Source organism: Thunnus thynnus, chromosome 8, assembly GCF_963924715.1.
Source record: "Thunnus thynnus chromosome 8, fThuThy2.1, whole genome shotgun sequence".
NCBI classification, from domain to species: Eukaryota; Metazoa; Chordata; class Actinopteri; order Scombriformes; family Scombridae; genus Thunnus; species Thunnus thynnus.
Window position 1 is genome coordinate 30,864,279 of NC_089524.1, and position 26,910 is coordinate 30,891,188.

General features: G+C 39.3%; 1 protein-coding gene across 4 annotated transcripts in view; it reads right to left on the minus strand.

The window, feature by feature from the left end:
• Nucleotides 1-26,910, minus strand: part of LOC137188328 (inactive N-acetylated-alpha-linked acidic dipeptidase-like protein 2) — a 581,495-nt gene that overhangs the window by 56,245 nt on the left and 498,340 nt on the right. Inside the window, exon 16 of one of the 4 annotated variants that reach the window (XM_067597953.1) lies at nt 1,921-2,557. The exons of the other annotated variants lie outside the window; for them this stretch is intronic. Within the exon in view, the coding sequence (XP_067454054.1) occupies nt 2,486-2,557 (72 nt within the window). The 3' untranslated portion in view covers nt 1,921-2,485. Of the gene's footprint in view, nt 1-1,920; nt 2,558-26,910 lie in introns of those variants that run through there. 4 annotated transcript variants of the gene reach the window in all.

The window sequence follows — 26,910 nt, forward strand, 5'->3', positions numbered from 1 at the left end:
CTATTTTCCCATTATTACTGAGCATTATTTCTCATCAAGCATTTATACAAGAAGGTGTCGCTCTTATTATGTTGGATTTTGGCGTAATCGCTGTCATGTTATATGGCCAGACGAGTCCAAGGTTGAAACAATTATGTGTGAAATATAAATAACCAAGACTAAGATATCTTTCTTCCAGTTTCCCAGTGTCTATTGGTTCTATTGTGCTGCACAATTAAGAGCAGCAATGATCTGGTTCTCAGTCTTCAGAATTTCCCTGGCTAATAATTGAACAGACTACGACATCCACTCTGCCCTTCTACATGCACTTATACTTCAAACAACTAGTGAAATTAAGAAAGGATACTCCAAACTCCTCTGTAATGAACACAATCAAGGTACGGTTTAAAATGCTGATGTTTTTGGGAATAATAGCACAACTGTTCTCCTTTTCTCAATCTGGGGAAATGCCTTCTTTATACCCTCCACTCATGACCCTGGTTATAAAAAATGGGCTTAAAGGAGACTAAGATTATGGATCTATACAATAATGACAGGCTCCTCACATTTGAGGAAAACAACAATATAAAATTCCCAACTCTCATTTCTTTAAAAATTTACAAATAAGGAATTTTATTTTTAAAACACAACAAAAATCTCCAGCGAAACCCTCTTTCACCTCTTTGGAAAAAACAATGAAAGAACAGATGGTGATCACCAAATATCTAGTCTTTATTCATTGTTTTTTTCTCACTCACAGAACTCCTCAGATAGTAGAAGACTGGCCTGGAGTGATGACATTGGAGAAGAAATAATAAAGGCAGAGTGGAAACACAGTTATCAAAGATTTTTGGAGGAAATTAATATTAACTGTTTCCAACATTGTTAATTATGATCTTCTCTGTCCCCTAAATTATGTTTACTTGGTATATTTCCTACTGTATGTAACTTGAGTTGCAAGAAGATACAGATGACATATTTTTGTTATCTTCATGCCAAATATGCAATTGCTGTTTGCTGGAAAAAGACACTAAAGCCATCTTTGAATCAATGGCTAAAAGGACTTTCAACTAAAACTAACATTTGCAATAAAGGGAAAATCCAATGACTTTGAAAAGATGTGGGAACCACTATAGATTACCTGAAAATGAACCCCATGGAGGATTTTTAGTTGATATGTAAACGTGACTAAACTGTACACTGTTAGGAGTTTTCTAATTTTCCTTTATTTATTTATTTTTTGTTGTGTTTATTGTGTTTTTTATGTTTCACATGTATGTTTAAAGCAGAAGAAATATAATGTAAAAACAAACTAACAACAAAAAAAAAAACCCTGTGAAAACTGTGAAACTGAATCAGGGATGACTGGGTACTTCATTGCATTTTTACATTTGTTCAGTTCAGGCGTGGACTGGCCCTCAGGAAGTTTGGGAATTTTATTGTGAGGGCCGGTCTTTGTTTCCCAACCCCAGCATTATATGGCCTATACAGATATTCAATAGGTCGTCTTAGCTGCAGCAACACGGCTGGTGTGATCTGTAATAGCAGGTAGCAGTGGCCATCACAGATGAAACTGAAAGTATCTAGCACTCGGGCATTTTGTATCTAGCTCTCATTAAAAGTATCTAGCATTTGTTGCTGAAACATGGACAGAAAGAGAAAATGAGTGGTCAGTGGTGCAGTGTGCAAAAAAAAGAAAAAGGCTCTGCTGGCTGACGCCGCAAAGTGTGATAAGATAATAGATTTATTTAAGCAGTCTGCAGGTGATGATGAGGCCAGTGGGAAAGAGGCAGAAACATCAAAGAAGAGTGAGCAGGGAGCAGGTGCTTTGTCATGCTTACATGCTATGTGCTGTGAACTAGTTAAATGAACTAACTAAAGAACAAAATGTTTTTTGTTAACCCTGGGGTTTTAATGCTAGAGTCCTGCTGCAGGTTTGACTACTTCTAAGGTTTAATGGTCAGACTCAGTGCACAAATATTTAGAGAAGTTTACTCTAAATTTCCCTAAAGCTTTTAAAAAATGGTCATCAACTTAAACATGCACATTTGATCATTTTCCTCTAGACTATTCATCAGTTCTTTTTCACATTACAGCCTATAAGGAATATAATATTTGATAGCCAGCCTAGCAATAAAAATGATTTATTAAATACTTACTCTACAATGTGAACAAACAGGTGAACATGGCTCTGAACAAGAGAGGGAAAAGGATGAAGGAGAAGGGAGCAGGAACCAGCACAGATGCAGTCAGAGGTGTGTGCACTACTGAATGTTATTATGTGACTGTGAAGTAAATTAGAGCACAATACATCATTTATATGTTCAGGTTGGACTACTTCATTCAAGTCATTTACTGCATTACAAAAAAATAGAATGAATGACAAGTATGTTGCATAATACACCACATATATATTTGCTTATGTCAAGTGTGGAGTATTCATCATGAATTTAATGAATACAACAATATTTGATGCTCACGTCAGACAGTCCAAATGATGTCTGTTTCATGCATTTTTAACAGGCAGATGAACCTGAGTCAGACAGGGAGAGTTGTGAGGAAATCTTTGCAGGGATCTCTATGGAGACAGGTATGTGTGAAGACCAGTCAGTGCCACTCAACAATAGAGTTTTAAAGTAATTGAAGCATAGATATGTTTTTCACCCTTATGTGGTCTTACTGATGGAATACAACTAATTACTGATCATAATTCTGATAATAAAAGCGGGGTATTAAGTCAAATTAGGTGTCAGGTGATCATTACATTAATTCAACTTTGAATTTTGCTATGGGAGGAAAACCTTGGAAAATTAGTTTCTTCATTTTACATATTAGCCTAACACAAATAAAGCAAATTAACAGATTGTGGGGTTTTTTTTAATTAATGATCCGTTGATCAACAAACTTGTTGTGTCAGTTTCAATTTGGTGTATCGAGACATTCATTACAGAAAACACTTGCAACACTGCTCTAATCTAACTTGGTGTGAGAACATTCTCCTTGATAGATGTTTTTGCTCTCTTTAGGCCCTTTTCAACCAAACAGACCCAAGAACAGTTTGTGCTTTCACCCCATCTGAAGAACGATGACGATCAGGCAAATTAGTCCAGTGATGAATTCAGCAAAGTCAGCGTGTGATCCTCATGTTAAATTGAAACAGGAGTTTAGATGGGGAAAGTTTATATTGCATGAAAACAGAAATTACAGACAGGCTTTTTATAACTTCAAGGTTAGCAACACCAGAATCCCCAAGGTCACTACAAGATGTAAATGGCTTGGACAGGAACCAGAGGGTCTGTAATCTTTGTAACGATAACTGTCTTGGAGATGAGTATCACATTTAATTTGAATGTAAGAATGACAGCATGATGAATAATGGGGGAAAGTATTCACCAAAGTACTATTTAAATGGTCCATCTATGTTTAAATTAATGTTGTTATTACAGTTGGATAAAATAATCATTAAATGTAAGAATGTTTTACCTGTGTTTTAGTAATTTTTCACTTAATTTCTACTAGTTAAGATATATCTGTTGTATATCAATATGTTGACAACATGTTCTTTGTATTTACTTATGCACAACTCTGACATTTGAATTGTAAAGGGGCAATGCAGATGAGGAAAAGACAACTGAAATTGCCAGAAACAAAGGTAAAGTTTCTGAAATCCAGAAAAGGTTCATATGGTCGTGAAGAGCTATCTGTTCACTCTCCTCTTCTTCTTTCCTGTTGCTTACAGTGAAGAGCCTTTGCAGCCAAATTTACACTATTTTTGTATATTCAAGAGGTGACAAAAAGAAAGAAAATGGGGAAATCAGCATCTGTGTATGTGATAATATTGTATGTCTGAGAGTGAGATGGAAAAAAGACTCTAAGACAAGCATGTAGGCAATCACTTCCTTTCAAGTGTTACAGATATGATCTTCAGATATTCACAGGATTTAGCATTTTGATAACCACCATGCAAATAGTGGATTCTGAAACTAAATATGATTGACAGACTTACTGTACGGCTGAAATCAAACCTGGAAAACTATAATAGAGGACATGTGGAGTTGTTGGTGCTTCAAACAGCAGAGGGCTCTGCTGTGACATGCTAGCTAACTCTCTCTCAGGGAAGCTACAGTGTATTCTCAGTGACGCACAACTGACACAGCCTCTCAGCCAACTCCTGTACTATCCAGATTTGTAGCATCATACAGTGTCGGTCTACATAAATACATGCATGTAGACATCCGGAGTGGCAGCATTACCTTCAGAATAGTGCAACATTTACACAGACTCATCTACACACATGCCCACAGGCGCATGTACACAGGCAAGAAAATGAAATGATGACGGTCAGATGGATGGATGAAAGAGGCAGAGCAGGTGACAGAGATCATTTTCTCTTTCTCTCTCAGTGAAGTGGTAATTCTGTCCGAGACGGCGATCTCATTCGCCTGCCTGCCTGTTTTCCCCGGAGGCCCACAGAGAGACGGAGAGATTCTCCTCTGATTCAGGACGCCCAGTTCTCTGGGCCAAAATAGGTCTCATGAATAAACCATGTAGTTAAGTTATGTAACGACAGCACATGAATAGATGCAGCATGGTTAAAGTACAGTAGGAGCGGGAGGGGTAGTGCTCAGTTTCTTTTTTTGTGTTCTAGTGCATAAACAAACATTTAAGTACACATGCAGAGTTTCTTTAGTGATAAAGTGGTACTCTAAAATATTTTCATAGAAGTAAATGCTCCTCTGCTATTACTGATCGAGTGTTACCTGAGGCCATATTATATTTTAAACACACAGTGTTTGATAAGGCATGTCTTCACTGGGAGCAATCTTCTGGTGTTCCTTTCCAGAGGAGTCACATTTCCAGTTTGTGCAAATGTATGCAATACCTGAGCAGCTACCGCAGGTGAACTCACATGAACTCAAACTCTAAAGTCACTGAATCAGTGAATGTTTAGCAGCAAAGCTGGAGACAAAATGTGCTATGCTGCACTGAGCTCACGTGATGAGTAAATTTAAGCTGTCCTGCCAACAAGCTGTGAGATGTCCCCTTTCAGACATGACCCCTTTACATTAACATGTCAGTCTCATGTCTAAATGAGCACCCAATTAAGTTAAAGTAAAAGAAGTTTTAATCAACCTTCAGGATAGCCACCATGATTATATTTTACATTTTCATTCAGCAACTTAACGTCCTGTCATTCAGTACTTGTGCATGCCTGACTTTACAAAACAGGCAGCAGAAGAAGAGTGGGGACAAGTGATGGTCATTAATTAAGGCTTCAAGAGCAAAATAAGTTTTAAAATCCATCAGTGATGCAGTGAGACTCATAACATTTTCAACTCTGTGCTGTTCTCTCTCTGTTCTTTGCTCCACAGGTGCCAAATATCGCGAGTTTGCAGCACTGTGTGTGAATGTCCTGTCATGTCTGAATAAATCTGTAAAGAACATTAACATAAAAGTAAACTGAAAGACAAAAAAACAGCTCGATGAAGCCAGCGTTGTTATATACTCTATGTCTTTGAAGGGCTATATGAAGCTTTCACAATAATACTCATTAGAAGCTGCAACCAGAGGCAGAGGCGCTTCTAGTGGAAAATGCAAGTGGGAGATATGATACTGCTACAACTGAATATAACATCCTCATCTGTGGTTTTGTAACAGTTTTTTTATGGATTTTTTTGTATGTTCTGCAGACATCATTTGCAATGGAAATTAGGAAGTGCCTTCCAACGCTGGAAAACCTGACTGAGAGTATGTCCAATCCCCCGGGAACAACACTAAGCTGTGTGGAGATTTTGGCATAGTGGTGTAGAACTGCAGGTCATGTGATGCACTTGACCTTTTTCTACACATAATCATTACAAAAAAATGCCTTTAAAACAATGAAAAAAATAAATAAAGAGAGCCACACATTTGGAAATGACTCTTTGCGTTATCAAAATTTGAGCCATTGGGTCCAATTAAGATTAAGAAGACTCAATAGATGTATCAGTATATTTGTTATGTACCCGGACTGGAATATAAAGGTGAGATGTTAGTGGAAATCAGTGTGTGGGATTTAGGTTGGACCAAATGGAAGTTGGACTTGGGATGCAGGCTTACCCTACTCCAATGATCTGAAGTACACCGGGGCCCTGACCTGCTGCTTCCACTGACACGCTGTTTCCATGGCAATCCCAAACTGTTGCACAGCCTCGCCAATCTGGCTCAGAGTTCAAGTTTTATTAAAATCTCTTCTTCAGAGTAGATGAAAACTAAAGGAAAACCAAACAACTGAATAACAACGGGAAGTCAGACACCACGCCAGTTCATGAGTTGATGCTCAGGCCATTTCTCAGCATCCTCTGATACACAGGTGTTCTCCTGATGCTCCCAGCCAAGCACAAACCCAACTCCCCTCATCCAGTCCATCTCTACACCTTATGCCAAGCACACACTACATGACTTTCAAAGTCGTCAGATAACTGTACTGTTCACCCTACACAACTTTCTCTCTTGTAATTCTCCCAATCAAAAAATACGATTTGGTGATTGAAGCAGGGATGAAGTCGACTCAGGGTATTGGAGCAGAAGGAATAAATAAAAAGCTGTGGGCTAGAGTTGAACTTGGTTTCAGCTAGCGGATACAGTATGATAGCTGATCACAGCAGAGCACAATGAACTGTGCAAAAGATGAAAAACTGAAGAAATATAAAACAACCAGACATCATTTTAGGGAGTAACAGCCTTTCCTCACAAGAAAAACGACAGTATAGGTTAAAAATTCAGCTGGCAAAAACGACCTGTAGTTACATTTACCCCATCTAGCAGCAGTAATACTTATGACCGAGGGAAGTGACACAGTTCAGATGACGTCAATATAAAGTGACAAATTATCATATTAGGAGGAAGTGGTTTGGGTGGATGGCCAGATAGATAGATGGCAAAAAGTGGACTTTGGAATTTGTTGCAGGACACTGCTGTTTGCTTATCGTTTCTAACCCCAACCGTCATGTTTCCAACCGTGAGTCAGGACAATTTTTAAAAAAAACATAACTTGTGTTTACAATTGCCATGATGATGAAGGTTGCATAACTTTAAAGAAGTAACTTTAACCCACACTACACCCTAACTAAGTGGTTTTTGTGCCTAAACCTAACCAGACCACAATGTTGTCAGACCATAATGCATAATTATCTTTTATGATTACTGCTGATAGAGGCAGCATATTAGAAAACGCTCTCATGGATTGTTCTGGAAACGTTCCTATGAGTCATCCTGGAGTAAAGGTACAATTGACCTATGTGGACGTTTCATTATGAGGATGTGTTGAGAGTAAGGGTGTTCGGCATTTTTGTTGAGCTTAAGGCATTGATCTTATGTCAATGTCATTTTGTTACAGCTATTGCTCTACACTTGTTTGAACCTCAAGTCTTTCTCAAGTTTTTATTCAAAACACCAAGCTTTGGCTCCCCTTGGCTCCCCGTCACAACTAGAATCGATTTTGAAATTCTGCTACTTGTATACAAAGCTCTAAATGGCCTTGCACCTCAGTATATAAAATACATGCTAATTAAATACAAACCAGCAAGAACTCTCAGGTCCACAGGCAGTGGTCTTTTAACCATCCCTCATACTAACTCTAAAGCACAGGAGGCTGCCTTTTGTATTTATGCCCCAAGTAGATGGGACACCCTACCTGAGGACCCGAGAGAGGCCCTTACACTGAACACTTTTAAAAGCAGGCTAAAAATATTCCTTTTCACAACAGTCTATGGCTAAGTTTTTTATATGTGTGTTTTGTATATTTTGACATTTGTATTTTCTGCACTGATTCTCGTCTATGATTGTGTTGTGATTGTATTCACTTTATGTAAGGCACATTGTGTTGCCCTGTGTATGAAATGTGCTATATAAAGTTTTACTTGACTTAGATATTTTAATCACTTAAGTTTAAGTTGAAAAGCATAAAGCAATTTACACCACTATAACTGACACTCAGTCATTAATCAAAAGGAGAGAAAATGCATTTCATTCTTTCCACTGCTGTCATACATTTCAATGTCTGTGCTGTTTCTATGCTTAAAATACTTACATTTTCAATAGCTCTTTTAATGTATGTATTTATATGCAGCCTTCACATACAGTACCCTTCATAGGTAATGTGCAATGTGTTAGGAGTTGGTATATAAAAAAACACTATGAAATTAAAAAGACATTTTCCCAGTAATCTTGTATCTTTGTGTTGTCTTAATTGTTCAGTTATCTCTTGTATCTCATATGCCAAATGTGAGTGTTTTTATATTAAAATTTGTATCTTTTCTCCTCCTGTAAAACATTTTATGTTTGATGACTGATCTTGAACTGTGTAAATGTATCCGTCAAATGTGACTTTGGGCAACAAGCTAACCACACCCATCATATACAATCGCATGTACCTGCTTGTGGGTCGGAATACCTAGCAGAGCAATACCATAGAGAGAGGTGTGTGTTGGAATATCAGTGGGCAAAAATGTTGTCTTTTCCATTCCATCCTTATTCATTTCTAGCGGCCATGTGTGGCGCTGCCCTTTAAAGCTGGTGTGCGGGACTTTTGTCTCCCTCTTCTGGCAGTGAGAGTAATTACAAAAACACTCTTGACAATTGCTTACGTCATAGGCTCCACCGTAGCCGACTCCGTTGCTACTGTTGGCTGTAAAACGGTGGATAATTGTTCTGAGCGTCACGACCCCTGCAAAATGACTAAATCAACTATCAGAATTTGATCCCTTCAGTCTGATAACATTTGGAAAATCTAGAAGAGTCGCACGATTAATTTTTTTTTATCCCAATTTAAGTTAGCAGAGAGCTAACCAGAACTTAGCTGGCTTGGCTGGCGGAAGTCTCGGGTGCGCTCTGCCCATAGAGCATGCGCAGTATGCATTCATCCAGCCAGCGCAGGAATGTCAAACCCGACACCAGATTAAAAACTCCGGTATACTGTAAAATACAGAGAGATGTACGTGGCGGTGATACGCTTAATCAGCATTGTGTGAACTCATTTGGCAAGGGCTTGAATGTGACTGATTTTCATTTATATGTAAAAGTTCCGCACTGCAGGTTTAAGGTATTTCCACATAGGCTTCAACCTCAAGCTTTGGTGGTTGTTGCTTGGTCCTCTACAGCTCTGTATCGCACTGTGTTCACTAATCCACACCCGCCTTTTAGTGGTCCCATCAAATCTGAAGGATTTAGTTTAAACTCCTCTTGTGATTGTACACCGCACACATAGTTTCATAGGGAAACACACCACAGTACAGAAGCTAAAGACACTCTAACGTCTGTTTCACTGTGACTTTAAGCCAAACACTTCTGTAAACCTTACCTTCTAGGGCCCTTTATACTTTTTTTGTGCACACCAGCAATTCATGATGTTCCGAGATATGGTTGCTAGTCTGACACAACTGCAAAGCCTTTATATTCATTAATACAAAAACAAAACAAAACAAAAAAAAAACCTCACACACACTGCTGTTCATGCAAGAACTCACACACAGCCAGCACCCATGGCCAGTGCCAGGACTAATATTTACAGACAGGCGACATGCAAGGAGCTCGTTTCTGGAAGACATCTTTTCCCTGCTTCAACGAGCCTGAGCTTTAATAACAGATGGTCCCACCGGCAGTACTTCTCACCGAGCACACTTCATGTGTGTGTGTGTGTGTGTCTTGATTTTACTGACACGAAACAAAATCAGAGAAAAATTCTTTCTCCTAGAGACAAGCAATTATGAACATCCATAATTGGCAAAGCTTTATTTGGATAAACACAGACTTAAACCTCCATTACTCACAATTCAGGATGACAACACTGAATAATGGCTCATTATCATCTTCAGATGAAGATAGTGCTCGATAGAACCTGTACACCAAAAACTAAATTGATGTGGGACAGTTTTGCTTTTATATTCATGTCCTTGAATACATTCCCAGGAGATAAAAATAATAGCAATTCAGAGAAGAAACTCCTGTTCTGGAGGACAATTTAAGGATGTGCTGGAGAGTGACTTTGCTTCAGCTTGTGCTTTTTATCTGCTCGAGGCCTTGTTAGATCATAGAGCGTGACATATTGGGGAGAAGTGAATGAGAACCCTCAGACGTGGTGCTAATTAATTCACACTTTGGCGACCATAAAGGCTCGCCCCCGCGCCTGCTGTCTCTGCATAGCATTGCATGACATATGTACCCTGGAAGATTGATACTGCAAATGGTGCTACTCAGCCATGATCATTACTGCAGCAGATGGTCTGTGTGTGTGTGTGTGTGTGTGTGTGTGTGTGTGTGTGTGCTTCATGGGGGTCAAAAACCAATATAGACAGCAGCAGATTGACAGATTGTTGTATAGCTTGTGTTTATTACAGAGCACAGGAGCATGCACTTTGTGTGTGTTTGTGTGTTACTGCAGTGACAGCCTTCTCTGACGGCAAGATTTACTCTTTATGTTTGTTTGTTATCTATCAAACAAGCAGAAAGCTCAGTTTTCCAGTCATCTAAAGTGCACTCTGCATGCCAGCAGTGACTCTTCTTTGTCCATATTCATTTACAGTAAATGTAAATAACAGGAGAAGCTGCAGTAAGTATCAAACACTTTGCTAGGATCAGTTTTGCATTTCTGTGTGTGTGAAATTAAGTCGATTTTTTTGCTAAAATTGCAGTTAATAGCAGACAAAAAGTGAGCATAACACAAAAATATGTCAGGATGCTGAACTTGAATAAATAATTTCAATACATTTTTTCATATTAGACAGCAAAAAAGGGAGCATGTTGAATAAATCAACACAATTACAAAAAAAAAACTACTGACTGCCATTGCATTGATATGAGACATCGTCTAATAAAAACAGTGTATTGTACAGTTTTGAGTGAGGTAGAGTTGAACACTGCCCTTATTAATTTCTTTGGAATCTTGCTACTTCACTAATAATTGTTTAATTAGCTGCTTTCTTAGTAATTCTGATGGTAATTATCAGAAAATGTTATTGGAAATTACACAAAGAGTGTGTGTAACTCTAGACTGACTATGATTTTACTATTGGAAAACTGTCTTTATAATCTGTTGTGTACAGGCTAAGAAACAGACCTAACAGATGATGTAGGTTTAATTCAAGTGTATCAGTCTAATCCAACAATAATTTGGTTCACAGGGAGTACACAACTGAAGAAAGTTGTGTACTGAAGCCAAACAAGTACCAGCGCAGTTACATCTCTACAATATCATTATGTTTTTTTCATGTACAATTACCACAATTTTATTACTTCGTTACATAGCAGCAGTAAATTTGCACAAGTGCCATTGGATTATTTGAACATTTATGGAAATTAAACCATGTGAGAAGTTTAGAGGGAAAACTGTCACTATTTGGTGCAGCTCATAGACATCTAAAATGTGATCCTGACTACACACTGCAAGAACAATATTTCCCTCTGAAATGCAGTGAAGTGGAAGTATAAAGTAGCATAAAATGGAAATACTCCAGTGAAGTACCTCTAAATTGTACTTAAGTACAGTACTTGAGTAAATGTACTTATTTACTGCAGCCCACCAAATGCCCCATATATATCTCATAACCCATACATTTCTTTGCACACATATAAGCAACACACTCAAATGGATTATTAACTCAGACCGCATTACTAAAAAGCCCAGCAGAGACTATTCTTCCTTGGACAACTTAAGAAATTCAAAGTGAAACACAGAGTCCTCCTACGGCCAACACTGAAAGTCCAACAGTTTGGTACGGCAGCCTGAACATTCAAGGGTGCAAAAAACTACGGCTCATTGTCAACAGATCCCCCAAAATCATAGTAGAATTAAATCTGACCCACCTGCTCAGTGTCTGTTTCAACCTCTGCCCTCTGGGAGGCGCTACAGGCCTTTGTCCACCAAAACCACCCAGTTTCCTGTTGCATTAATAATAACTCCTTTGTGTTTCCCATTTTGTTTGTGCATTGCAAGTTAAGGATATGAGTCAAATTACTTGATATAGAATTTTAATATATTTTTTACTTATAAATGGATGCAGTGAAGCATTATCAAAAAGTTATATTGGATGATTATCCAGAAAGTCAATTTCAAGTCCAAAAATGACAGTTGTGCATTGTGAACCTGGGCTAGTCATTGAAATAGCTAAATTGAAAAAAAGAAACAATAAGTAATTTAGTTATTTTCTGATTATTTGCATTTTGAATGTCAGTCACAGTCTGCATTAGCCTTTGATATGCTCTGTGAACATGCTACAATGTTTTGCTAGGATGTTGCTTTATGTTTTCTCTTGTAAAATTTTAATTTGACCTTTTTGTGACCCTATGGTGGAAAGAACACACACACACAGGCTGACATTTGCGGTGTGCACATGACATTTCTTCTGTATTTTGTGTCTGTACTTTGTGGAAACTGGATGTTCATAGTTTTTCGACCAGGTGCTGAATTGCTGCCATGCCCTTCAGTAAGTCACTCAACCTTAATTCTCACTGCACAGCTTCCAGGCCAAGTGGCTCCAAATTGCTGTGTTTGTATAAAAGCCTGTCTCAGTGGGGTTTGGATGTGTGTGTCAGCAAAACAATAGCAGGTCTTTCAGAATAAATCGACCTATGCAGAATCCTTACACGTCCTCACGTTGCAGCAGTCAAACAACTACACCTGTTTTTCATACAGGCATCACAAAAAAATGACAGGAACAGAGAAAAAGTGTAATAAAAGCTGAACAGAGTGCAAAGCTATAGTGTGTTCAGCACGTAGAACATAGTGTGAATATTCATGTGCCATACTGTATCTCCTATTGAGGGTTTCTGTAATACATAGAGGTCAGGAATTCCCTGACCTGGAAAGTGAGGAGGAGGTGGACCTGGAAAGTGAGGAGGAGGTGGAGGAAAGGAGGAGAGTGGTGGAAGTAGGAAATTAGGAAACAGCATGGAAAATTAATGAGAGAAGGAAGATGGAGGAAGGAGGCGAACAGGTGGCAGAGTGGATGGAAGAGGAGACAAAGTTCAGAAGGACAGGAGGTGAAGATGTAAGTAGAGAAGACAGGAGCAAGATCAATGGAGAAGAAAAGTAGAGTAAAGAAGAGGGGAGGGAGATCAGTGGAGGAAATGAGATGAGGTGTAAGGGAAAGCTGGGGTTGTGAGAAATGACAGAGGAGAAAAGAAGGAGGAAGAGAAGAAAAGGATAGAGGAGGGAGAACATCAGAGAAAGGGAAAAATGGAGAGGAGTGCCATTAAAGGAACCAAATGTTCCTTGTGCTACTGGGAAACATATGGTGCTCCTGCTTAGTCAAAGAGTGATATAGAGTCTGTTGAAGTATGGGCTGCAACAGGAGGTGAAGAATATAGCAGGTTTTTTGGGAGATCGTCCCAGATTTTTAAGTGATGAGAACACAGACAACAAAATCAACCATGTGTCCCCGCTGGATCATTTGCTCTACATAACGCTTGGCATTAACATTTGTCAGTGCTAACACATGTACTGAATGCTAGTACTGTCAGCTTACTGTGCCATGAGAGGTGACTAACTTACAACTTAAGCAATACTAAAATAAAACGTGTTGCATCACAAAAGATAAGTACAATTTCAGCCTACGCAGCAACTGTTACAAAAGCAGTAAGAATAATGGCTTACAATTTTGGATTGATGTTAAATGGTAAAGACGCAGGTGTGTCCACTTATGTTGCCTGATTAGAGCTCTGCTCAGGACTGTGTGCTTGTGTACAGACACCAAATCACATCAAGTCAACTTTGGGGGGGGGGGGGGGGGGTTACAGTATATAGAAATTGTATGTATGTTGTTGTCCATCGCTGTGTGTGTATATACTTATTTTATTTATTTTCTAATATATGTATATGCATTTTTTCTTCTTTTTCCTCCTACATGCCTGTACATAATAGCTAGATGTTTATGTCTGCTTATCTCTGTACGTCTCATATACCAAAAGATACACATACAGAAGACATACAGCTAAACAAGCTGTATGTCTTCTGTATGTGTATCTTTTGGTATATTTTATGTGAGTACGTTGAGAGCCACTGGAAACCGGAGTCAAATTCCTTGTGTGTTAAAACATACTTGGCGAATAACCGTGATTCTTATTCACTGTATGCCAGCTGGTTTATGGTCATTTGAATTTCCATTTTTGATGGGAATGGGTACCACTAAGGCATAGCATCAACGTAAAAGATAAGGCCTGCTTTGTCTCTGTCTTGTGATAGTGCCCTGTGTCAGCACTGACATAGTGTACGCTGCTAAATAAATTAGGGTTTAACCAAATTACCACAAACAGAGGGCCAAAGGGGATCCACTGCTAATGTTTGCCCTGGGCCCTGCTTGTGGGTTAACCTGGCCATGCATTTAGTGGATGACCAGTTACAACCCAGACACCTTCACAGTCTTAAGTGTAGATGTCCACTGGAAATACATTTGCATTGGCAGTTAATATCATGGCAATGACATGGAAGCAGTCAGAAACATACTTAAACTTGTCAAATACAGTCTAGATGTGCAATGTATTGATGTAGCACACAACACTATTGGGAGAAAAAAACTAAATATTCACATCCTGACTTTAAGATTTGATGAATAAAATAAATAAATAAATAAATAAAAATGTTGTCCTTTGCCTTCCCCTCTCTCATTTTTCTTTCATAAATATAAAGGACTAGAGACAAACAGACAGTATCCTTCAGGTCTCCTATCCTATTTAGGATATGATAAGTCAGTTTTCCCATGAAGTTTTCCCGAAAAAGTTGAAGGAATCCTTCAGGGTGCCGATAGTCATCTATGACATTATATCCTTCTCAGGTTTGGCTCCAATCATATGCCTATGCTGGAGGGTCAGACAAGAATGAAGCTGCATTACTGTAGAAATGAGGAGCTGGTGGAGAGCTCTGGTGGAGTGGTGGATCATATTGTCTCTTTATAGTGTTCTACCTTTGTCTGTGTGTGTGTGTGTTTATTAAACAGTTCTGTCAATTCAGCTTTCAGTTGGTTTGATAGGCTGTGATCGGATGTGACAGAAATGGAGGTGGCAAGAGGACAAGCACTCACACACACGCACACACACACACACACAATACATGCACACAGATTGGGTCTCTAGGGAGTGAGATCTCTCTCACATTCATCTTTAATCCCCAGCAAACACAATGAAAACCTCCCCTCTCCTCTGCCTGCCAATCATCCGAGCCTGATAACTCCTCTTTTTGACTCTCAGTAGAGATACTTTATTTCAAAGGACAGTGTAGACACACACACACACACACACACACACACACACACACACACACACAGACTCTACCCATACAGTTTACTGTGTAGTCAGGCCTCTGTGTGTGTGTGTGTGTGTGTGTGTGTGTGTGTGTGTGTTGGCCCATATCTCCAGGTCTCTGAGGCTTCTCCCCTCTTGCTCAAACATCTAACTCCTCTCCATCAACAGCACCCCGGGAGAAGCCACATCACATTTTCAAGTCTGTCTATTGATTAAATGGTAATGCCAATCAATTTTTTATCTTCTCCATCTTCAGCACTGTTGTGAAAGTGTGCGTTAGTGAAGACAGGGATACAGTAGCCACTATGATAAGAAGCAGAAAGGGGAAAAAAACTGTCAGGAGAGAGCAGCATATGGGAAAGTAGAAAAGAAAGTGTGAAAAGAGTAAAACTTAAAAAACAAGAAGGTAATAACAATAAAGGAGTGTGGTAAATTCGTGTTATTGCAGTAAAGAAGCCCTGAGCTGTTTTGCTATGTGTTCATCCAACTGTCTTTCTTGACACCATTGAAGTAGAGTTGCATTATGTTTTGGTTTAATAATTTATCAGACATGGGGTTTTTAAAAGTTAGAGCTCTATACCTGCCAGCTCAGCCTACAGCTGTGTGTTTGTGCGTGTCTGGTTGTGTGTTAGAAAGTGCACAATTGTACGTGTGTCATGTAGCCTTGTGTGATTGGGTGTGTAAACTAATTTGTGTGCCCGAATGAGTTCTGTTTATGTCCGTGTGTTTGCATGCGTTTATGCTGACATGTGAGTGCACATCAATTTGGGTATGAGTGGGAGTACGCTCTTCTCCTTCTCCTCAGGGGGATGGAGAAGAGCATGAACTCATCAGCGGGGTTTAGATTCGCATATATCTTTTAACAATTTCAATTTAAGTGCCATTTTGCCAAATTATGAATTTGTTTCTGGCTGCCTTAATTGGCTTTAGTGGGACTTGTAACACCACTGCAGGGCAGATTGCGGCAGTGACTAATAGGGGGAGAGAGTAGAGTGGGAGTAAGAGAAGACTGGAATCACTAGAGTATTCATGCAAGGAGAGAGAAAGAAAGACATCTCCTGGCATCAAAGCAGCTCAGCTCTTAACTCTGTAAAATAATTAACAGAGGCAAAATGAGAGGACTTGGTGATTTTTTGGATCTTTCCGGGCTAAATGGAGACAAGTGGTTGGGTCAGTTAAGGTCTGAGCATTCAAGAGCTTCAAATGAAGCAAAATTCAGTTTTGAGTAAAATTAAACACATCGTTCCAACCACCTGTCAATCTTAAAACTTCATTCTTGCACTGCCATCTAGAGGCTGCTGCAGGCAGTAAATGAGGGCAGAGAGAGATGGGGAACGACAAGCAACAAAGGTGCGCTGCAGGAATTGAACTGCGGATGTTGTGGCCTGCGCTTTAACCACCAGACCACAGGGGTGCACCATGCTCTGCATCACTTCCCAACACGCTACTGTCACATAACAGCCCACACCCAACTAGGGGGTCACATGTCAGATGTGAAACAGACATGAATACTTCAACGCAAAGAAGTCAGTGAAGCAATGCTTTTGTTGCATGCCAGAATTGCTATAGAGTTTGACTTTAAACAGATGACTAAATTATTTGTTCTTTTGTTCTTAGCAACAAGAGAAACATTAAGGGCTCCATTTTTTGGCAGCACTATGACCTATGCAGCCAGCACTCTAACAGTTTGGTAATTTCCTGACCATAAAGTTTGCTTTGCCCGTCTATCTGGTAATTTTATGCCCAGCACAGCACACACGGTGCACTGGTAGAACAAGAGGCGATAACAGGACGTTCATTCAAACTACTACTACCTACCTACTTTGACAGTGTTACTGATTTGTGTTTGTAAGACCTAGGCTAACACTAGCAGAACAGCTTGTTGTGTTTCATTGTTTGTCTGTAAGTTTGTCTGTAAGTGAATTCTGTCAGATTAACATAAAGACCACAGTCAGCACAAGGTCAAACATGCAGAGAGAAATGTGGGACTTGTTCTGCCTTCTAACACCATTTTAATTCATTTAATATCTCAACCATCATCTCTTATGCACAAAATCAGTTTAATAAGCTAAGACATACTGTGAAAGAGGCAATTTTAAGGTGTTGAGGATATCGATCTTCCCATATCAGATCAGTCTACCGTAAAAGGTTAAAAAGAAACTCTAACAACCACAGTAATAATCAGACCAGCACTCCTTCTCTGTATCTTCAATATTCATTGATGCTAACTGTTGAATAAATGGATATTTAGCAAAACGCTTTACATACATATTTACAACAATTATATGAGATTCCTGACTTAATGTCCTGTCGTTCAATGCTTGTGTGTGTTGGATTTTATAAAACAGGCAGCAGAATCCACTCTCTAATTACATTAACTGATAAAAGCAGTATGAATGTATGAAAGCAGAATGTATGAATCAACATTTAAGTAGCTGCTAGTACTTTTAATATGCATGGTTTACTGTTAAAAAAAAACACCTTATCTATCATATACTGGCTCTTTATGCAGCCCCTCACTTCAGCCTCTGTCTGAAACAGGCCATTTTACCTCTTCTCTCTTTAGTGTCCCATCATGATGAGCCCACTCTGTTTAATTGGTCAACTTCTGGAAGCTGCATCACGGCCAACTTCCGCACGCTCAGGAGGCTACATCAACAAACCATGAAACAAAATATGGTAGTAGGATTTCACTACTTTTTCTCATTCTTTACTCAAAACGTCAACTTCTCAAACACAGTACCAGTAAAAAGTTTCATCTTCTCATTAAAGTGGATGGGAAGGTGTGTCGAAACTTTTGACTGGTACTGTACATCTGTCCATGTTTGAGTCGAAATCCAATCTGAAGTATTAAGAGTGAACAACACAAACATCACATGGAAAAACCTTGGCAACAACCTTAGTAACTAAGGCTATGGTATTGGCGCATGCCCATAAATGACCTTAAGCAAGGCAGAAAAAAAGAAATTGCAAACAAAGCCTTCAGAGCAGGTTGAAGCCCTGGCTTTTGACTTACAGGGAGCATTTCTACATACCTCAAGGTTTGGAGCTTTGACCAGTATATAAAAAACAGAAAATCACAAAAAGCATAATATGGCCCCTTTAAAAGGCAAAAATCCAAGTCCCCTGGAGATCTTCAGTCTGGATGTTCACCCAGAAGAACTACCAAGACCAGACTTTTGGAGGAAGAGAAACATCTTTCATGTGGCTTTTCCATCCAATCTCATGCCCAGAAACTGCTTCCTGGCCATTTCCTACACCCTCCATATGAGTGACGCAGCTGAAGATGCAGCAAATAATCAGGGAAAGGGCACAGACCAATTTGATCATATCCACAGAGTGAAACCTCTGTATGAACAAATACAAAACTGATGCCTGTCAACCTACCATCACAGACAAGATATCTCGGTTGATAAGAGGATGGTTTCCATAAAGGCAAGAGTTGTGATAAAGCAGTGCATGAAGGCCAAACCAACAAACTGAGGGATCAAACTGTTTGTTCTGGCAGATGTCAATGGCCATATGCGTGACTTCAGAATCTACATTGCCAAGTCAAACTCTTTGATGTTGTCACGTCCTTTGCCAACAAGTATATCCTGGGCTCTGGGTACACAATATATTGTGACAACTTTTGCAGAAGTCCTGTCATCTTCATATACCTCACTCAGCTGGGATTTGGTGCTTGTGGCACATAAAGGGAAGGACGAGTTTGGGTCTCTTCCACAAAGGAAAATATTCTTTGCAGCAAATCTCCAAGGGCCTCAATAAGGTGGATTTGAGACAGCAGCCTATCTTTTTGTCAAGTGGATGGACACTAGGGAGGTTTTTGTATGCTCAACAGTGCACACAGTATACTCAGGGGAGACTGTCATGAGATGGTGCAGAACACAGGATGGCCAGCATGAGAACACCTGTCGTTCACTACAGCAAATACATGATAGGTGTCGACACCTTTTACCAGATGCTGGGAACACAGACTATTCAAAGGAAGATCGGAATATGGTACAATACACTTTTTCATGACTTTGTGGACATGGCCCTGGCCAACAGCTATGTTCTCCAGAGTGCGATGAAGCAGGAAAGGCACATGACACATCAGGGCTTCCAGGAGAAGCTCTCCGCAGAGTTGATGAAAGTTCTACTGGACTCCAGCCCCCTTGACAAGAGCTCCAACCACCTCTTTGTCCCTATAAGCCAGGTGGGAGACAAGTCCCAGAGGGCCAGCATGGGGCACCAGCAGTGTGCTGTATGCAAGAGGAGTACACCATGGAAATGTCTGGCTTGTTTTGTACCCATGTGTGTGCAGCTAGACTGGAACTTCTACTATAAGTATCACAAGCACTGAATTGAGAAACAAGAACAAAAAACATGGGAACCATGCTGAAAAAAGAGGGCACAGAACCAGAACGGAAAGCAAGAAAGACTAAAGAGACTTCAAAATAAACTTATTTGTTCATTTTTCTGAGTTCATATTGTTGGGCTATGTTTTATTTCAAATGGTTGTCACTTACTAAGCTAGATGGAAATATGTAGGCTGTTTACACATGCTGTTTCATTCATCAGTTGAACTAATTTCTGTGGCCGTCAGATTGGATAAATGAGGCAGCTTCTGAATGTATATACTGTATATGGAACTGCTGTGATGCATGATGAAGGCTGAACATTGTCAAATTCCAGCAGTAAGCAAGACAGCATGCATGAGTTTTCTCATTTTTATCCAAATCTTCCAAAGTAAAATTGTGAAAAAATAATTTCCGTTTGAGTTTTTTCATCTTTACACACACTTTCATCAATTATATTGTATAGCAGAGTTCAGTAACTAATTGAAAGCTAATCTTGTGCTACAATAAATATAATAAATAGTGAGCCATGCCCAGACACCCACTTTTAGACTTAGGTTTAAAAAGGTAAGTTAAGAATAATGTAGTTTCAAACCACTGTACAAACCAGACTTCTGAAAAATGATTGCATACATGATTATACAATTGTTTTTGGCAGTTAGGTTCTCTTCACTCAGCAGCAATCAGTATGCTAACTTTATTCTAAATATTTAGCAGAAGGGCCTACCAGTTTTTCTCTTGTAGGTGCCAGAACCTGTTGGCATGGGGTCTTGTCCTGCTCAGGGACATGCACCATGATAGGGATGGTTTTACCGTTCCAGAAAAGAATTGATAATTATTGTCACATCACTTGTGCTGCATGACAAACATTTGTGAAACTCACCTTTACATGTAGACAAAACTATTACAAAAAACATGAGTATAAGCTTTCGTGCATACTGAGGAAATGCAGATGATGAAAATGGAGACAGGCAGTGCTACAAGTCATAGAGCACAGTCATTTCTGACACTTATGGATACATTTCATTTTGCTGTGATTACAAAATGTTGCTTGTATTGCTGCCTCTGGCAACAGTTGTCGGCCTGTGTAGTTTTCAGATAAATTTATTTTGCAAATAATTGTATCTTCACATCCAACTTTTTAAAAGAAAATTATGGACAAAGAACAAATTTTCAACATAGTGCTTTAACACCTTGTATGACTTGACACACGTTTTTATATCATATCAAATTATATCATAGTGTTGCTTTCTTTTATATCAACACATAAAATTCTTTTTTTTTCACACCAAGGGATAACTGTCACTGCAGCTCAATCTTTTATTTAATTTATGAAATATTACTTTCATCATGTTTTTCCTCAATAGCTTTTGTCTTTTTTATACACACTTAAAGCCAACTTTATCTTCATCTTGGCCTCCTCTGTTTACAGATTGTACTCAATCTTTGATGTTTAAGGCTTGTAATAAAGCAATCATTACTAAAGTAATCAGTGATTTTATGGTATATGCATACATTAATAAAGATTAAGATTTATAGGGTTTCTTTTTCCACTGGACATACCTGTTTTATGCTGTTCATCTTACTGCACACTGTGTACAAAATAATTCATTAATGTTGCTGTCTTGAGAAAGAAATGAATGAAGAAGACTTTAAACTTTTATATCTTGTCACCACTGCAAGCCTCAACCCAATAATTGGCACTAGACTGAAGTCTGAAAATGACTACAAAGAGCTTTTCATTGTAACTGTTTAAGCTTCACAATGATGGGATATAATTGCTTTAGATATCAAAGAAAAATCAGATAATCATCAGTTTTCCAGAGACTTAGGCACAGTGAAGCTGCAGAGGTGAAAGTTTAACGAATTTGAGAAGTCATGTCTGCCATTTCCAGGATGTTTCTCTAATATGTGCATCACATAGACAGTGTGACTGGGACAGCGAACCACATACCTGTTAGGCTTTCAAGAAGTACCTCTTTCGAACCTGTCACAAATTTGTAGGTCTCCTGGTACTCTACAGGAGGTATTTGAGTGGCGAAACTGTCAGTAAGACTGATGGACTGCAAGACTTCAAGCATGGAGATAAAGGTCACGAGACATTTTTTCTAAGAGCTTGGCAATTCCACTTGTCTTGTACAATGATGACTGTGATACGATGAATCCACTAGGTTCAAAGGCAGACACAAACACCTGCTTGGCATATACTTCACTAAACTCCAGATGATGTATGCAAAAGCATGCATTTCAAAAAACAGGCATCATTACTGGCTTGTAGACAACTACAACATAGACCTATCACCCATTAATTCCTTTCAAATTGGTCTTAAAAGGGATTAACATTCTAAATGATCTCAGTTGCTACTCCACAGCATCCTGTTTGAGGCATGAAACATAACTGGATGATGTCAATGGCCACCCCACAAGCTTTGATTATGGTTTCTCCGATTCCCATAACAGACTTCTCACCATTTCAAACCAAGAACTCGGTAAACCTGATAATGACAGCATCCCAGATGTCTGCCATTGATGCTTCATGACTTCATCTTGAATGGGAAAACCCAGCCTGGTACCACCACCAAATGGCATATGAATAACACGGCAATTTCTTAAGTCATTTTGCGTGTTATGACTATACATTTTTGCTTTTCACGTGTCATTTTATGTCATGTAGGTTGTAAATTCAGTTGCCAAAAATGACCTACAGTTACATTTGAGTGACAGGGGAAGTGACACATTTCAGATGACGTCAATATAATATGACTTTCCTTTCCATATAAGGTGATTTTGCCAGAAATATAGCAATGCTCAATGCTCAATATAGCGATGCTCATCAGTTTTGGCTGGTAGCAACCTGGCTAACTGTTAGCTCACCTATGTAAGCTAATGCTTGCTTACTTCCATGGTGGCAAAATGCTAATCTGAAAAGCAAATATGCATTTTAATATATTCATAATAAAAAAGCTGTAAGGCAAGGCGAGTTTATTTGTATAGCACATTTCAACAACAAGGCAATTCAAAGTGCTTTACATAGAGCATAAAAGGCATCAAGAAAGCAACACAAGGCAATGTTAAAAGACATTTAAATACAATTAAAAAGTGTTAAAAGGTGTGGTAGCAGACTAGAGTAAACTAACAAGTAAATGTAAAAACTTTCATGTTAGACGTAGCACCTTGTAATTTGTGCATCTTTGCACAGCCTTCAACCTCCTTTTGTTTTATTTTTTTTAATTTTTCAGGCATCAGCAGCATGGCTCTCTGTGATGACATCACAAACGTTAACTGGCTGAGGCAGTTGTTGTCCCAGGGCTATCAAACTAAATGTTTGTCTCAGGACAACAACCACTTGGCAAAATCAGGACGTGCCTATTTATATGCCATCCCACGAGATCACGTTGGAAAACCCCACTGGGAAATTCTTCTCACACAGTGTGAACTGATCTAATTAGCACCGCTACGTAAATTGCAGTCGACGTTTGTCGGACAGCTGTAGAAAAAAGTCTCTCTTCATCCAGCTACTACAGCTCTTAATGCTGTATGTTATATTGTGAAGTCAGATATTAGCTAGAATGGAGGTCATAAGAAGCAGATATCCACCTCTGCAGCATGACACATTCCCTCTTCTGAAGTAGACAGAAAATTTGAAGACAAAACAAGTGGGTTAGAGCACTTCCTTGTTGTTAAAATGAATAAGATCTGTAGCTAGCTAGCTAATTAACACTGACTCCATTAGTACATTAAAAACTCTATCTGCAGCTGACTCTTGATGTCTCCAACTGACTTGTTAGAAAAAGTAAACATATGAAAAAAGGTCTTAAAATATGCACATAATGGCATAAGACTGAGGCCAAGGCCACATGTCCTATGCAGTCAGAATTAAGTACCAAAGCCACTAACAGCTTGCGTTAGCGCAGACAAACACATTTTAATGCTTTTGCTCTCGTGTTTTTGATTTCAGAAAGGTGGTAAAAACACCATAAGAAGATACTTTTTCTCTTACCAGAGTCCCATGTACACCACTTCAGCATGACAAGGAATCCAAAGCTTGACAGATCTTCTAAGCTATGATAGGACAATCATTGTTTAGGAGAGAGGTTTAGCACACAGTAAGTGATGTACTTGGCGATCAGCCACTTTTAAACATTTTAAGTTTTGGCACAAAATATTGTCTATCTGCAGCTACACACCACATATATCAACAGGCTACTGACATTGGTCAGGGTAAAATTAATGAAGAAAGGTTAAGTAGGTATCAGAGAACTTCAACTTGTATAAAGAATATGCCTCAGTTTGTTCTGCTCCTGAAGCATGCTCTCCTGGTACTCCGCTAACGCCAGTTTTCAGCTCAAGGAAATATGAAGCGGGGCCTCAGATGAGCAGGGCAGCAGCTTAATCATTAGGCCTGATGGATGAGGGCCCGAGCTGGGCAAGGAGGAGGAAGAGAGGGATGGAGGAGGAGGAGGAGCATTAGACAAGAGGGATGGTGAGAGATGGAGGGTAAGTGGGAGAGAAAGAGTGGTTGAGAGAGATTTACAGGAGACACGATGGAAGGAGAGCAACGGAGAGAAGGATGAACACAGGGAGACATGCAGACGGCCGCAGAGAAAGATCCGTCTAACAAATTACCTTCTCCTCCATTACAAAGGCTGTCAACCTGTACGCCTCTGTCAGCTTTCATACACACTCATGCCTGTCTCTGTCGCACACACTTACAAATACACACCACCTATAGACACAACCTCACACACATAACTAACCAATGCATACAGCTTGTACTTGCATCAGTGGTTTCTCAAAAGTGCACACGCACATACACGCAGAAACTCTACCTCCTGTTAACAGGTGATAAAGGAGCTTGTCATCGTGGCGATGCAGACCGCCGCTGTAGTAACGTCATAGCAACCCCAGAGTGTGTCAGACAGAAGTGACTGTAGCTGTCAGCTGCTCATGTTTTATAGTGGGCTGTTGTAAACTGGGCTGTTCAGATTTAATGTCTGGCTAGTTGGCTGATTGACTGACTGACTGACTCGAGCACTTCTTCACTGGCTGACTCACTAGCTGATTGTCTGACTGACTGGCACGGATATATTTTTCCTTTGTGTCTCTCCAGCCCCACAAACCTACATACAACTGTGCTGATATTTTGTGTGTACATTAAACAATGTGTCAAAAATTGTGACTAATTGTAATTCCTATTCATTGTGTGCACCCCATGTGAACTGATTTACGCAGATAAATAGCAATATGTTACCATGTAGTGTCTGATGGTGTCTGTCTAAGATTGGCTAAGAAAACAAAATCACAAGTGACCAATGTAAACACACACCACCAGAAAGTACTACCTCTCTACCTATCTTGTATTTATGGTATTTCTCAGTTTTTATCTCAATAATCAAAATAGTTTCTACCCTTTAAATTTGTGTTTTGAGGCTTAATTCTGTATTTGCTGTAAAATGTGTTGAAGGAATAATTCCGTTTTATTTGAACCTGATGTATTTCCCATAAATGTGGCTATTGTGGCTCTATTTGTCATGCTCATTTTGCTCTCTCCAGCTCCGTTATAGAGATTCCAGCGATTCACAAAAAGACGCTTATCACACAAAACTGCGATCAGTGGGGCAAGCTGCTGAGACTCCTCCATCTTTCCAAATAAACATGATATTACATGAATTGCTTCAAAAGTTTGTTTCTGAGTCTGAATGAAAGGAAACACAGAAACTACACTTCCTGTACATGCCAAACTACTATGTTGAAAAAAGAAAAAGGCAGGTACAATCTGGAGGCTTCAGGGATTGCAGGACCGTTGTGGACATTTTGATCGTTTTATTGTCGATGACAAAGCTTGAAAACTGTTCTAACTGACAGGATCCCAGCTAATAGAAGTTGTCTGCGTCTATACTGGAAGTGTAGTGTGAGCAGCATGTTAGCATAGCAGCAGTATAGAGTACTCTGTTTGTGTGTATACACTGGAGGTATTCAGACACAACACTGAGCATAGGTCACCTGCGTTTTGGAAGTTACACATGTAAAATAGAGAAAAAATCGACCTGAGGCATACAGGGCCTGTATAGCGCGAGTCAAACACGAGCCATTACACGGTCTTTTAGACAACTGTATGGATTAAAATAAATATCTGTTCCATCAGATAGACGACTGAAAAACACAGCTGACATGCTTTCTGTGTAGACATGGTGGAAGGAAACAACTGCCAACTTCTTCTGAGTTCTTCTGCACACCAGGTGAACCACAGAATGCTTGATATGTGTATTTGACCTGTGTGTACGTGACCTTTTTACCAAGCCCTGTAACCAAAGCCTTTTTTTACGAAGCCCAGACAATAAGTCCCAGACATTAAGGAAAAACCAACAATTTTGTGTGCATTAATAAATACTTTGTACTTTTCTACTTCTCAATTGGTCCTTTTGAAATATTTAATTTAAAATATTTAACTCGAACTGACATTTGAATATACATACAATGAAATGCAATGAGCATTGAACATACTGAAAGCTGTCATACAATGTCTGGACAACTCCGCTTGTATTTTTGGGTGTTGTGGCAGAGTGGATGTCAGTGTGAGTGGCAGCATGACATTAGTGCTGGCCCACAGAGAAGAAGTGGAGGCAGGTAGCACACCATCAAGTGGTATTAATTAAAAATGTTTTCCGTCTGCCTTTATTGCATATTCTATTTTTCAACTTTTTCATCAACTTTTTTTGGTGATTTTTCAGCTTTTTTCCCAATGTTCTATTCATATTTTGTTTTTGTTTTTTTGGAAATGGTGTATATAACAGCTGTGTTGCTTTCTGCTTGCATGGCTGCAAGACGTCTCACATGGTTCCATTGTCAACTTGTCTTAATAACTGTATGCAGCATGCTGTATTTTCCTAATTCTAAATCCAACAGTAAAAAAAGCTTGTGCCCTCTCCTGCCTACTTTGCTTTTATATTTTACCAAACTAGTTGCCAGCACGTTTCTCTCCTGTGCCTTACTGTAACTGTATGCACTCTCTGCTGAGATCGTTAAATACTACAGACCCTCATACTAGACTCTACTTGACATTTCTCAACCTGGCTGCTGCTGTTACTGATATCAGCTTGTGTACATGCTGAGCTGCTGCCCGTATGCCTAAGAATACCAAAGAGACTGCTTAGGAGCTTCAGGGTTCACCAGATCCCCTTCATATACCAGAGTCAGACAGTAGACTTAGTGCTTGTTAGCCTGTGAACGCTGCACTTTTGCTGACAGACAACTTTCGGTGTGTGTTAATGTTAATAATTGTTTTGCATATTGATTTGAATCCAGTACACTTCATATT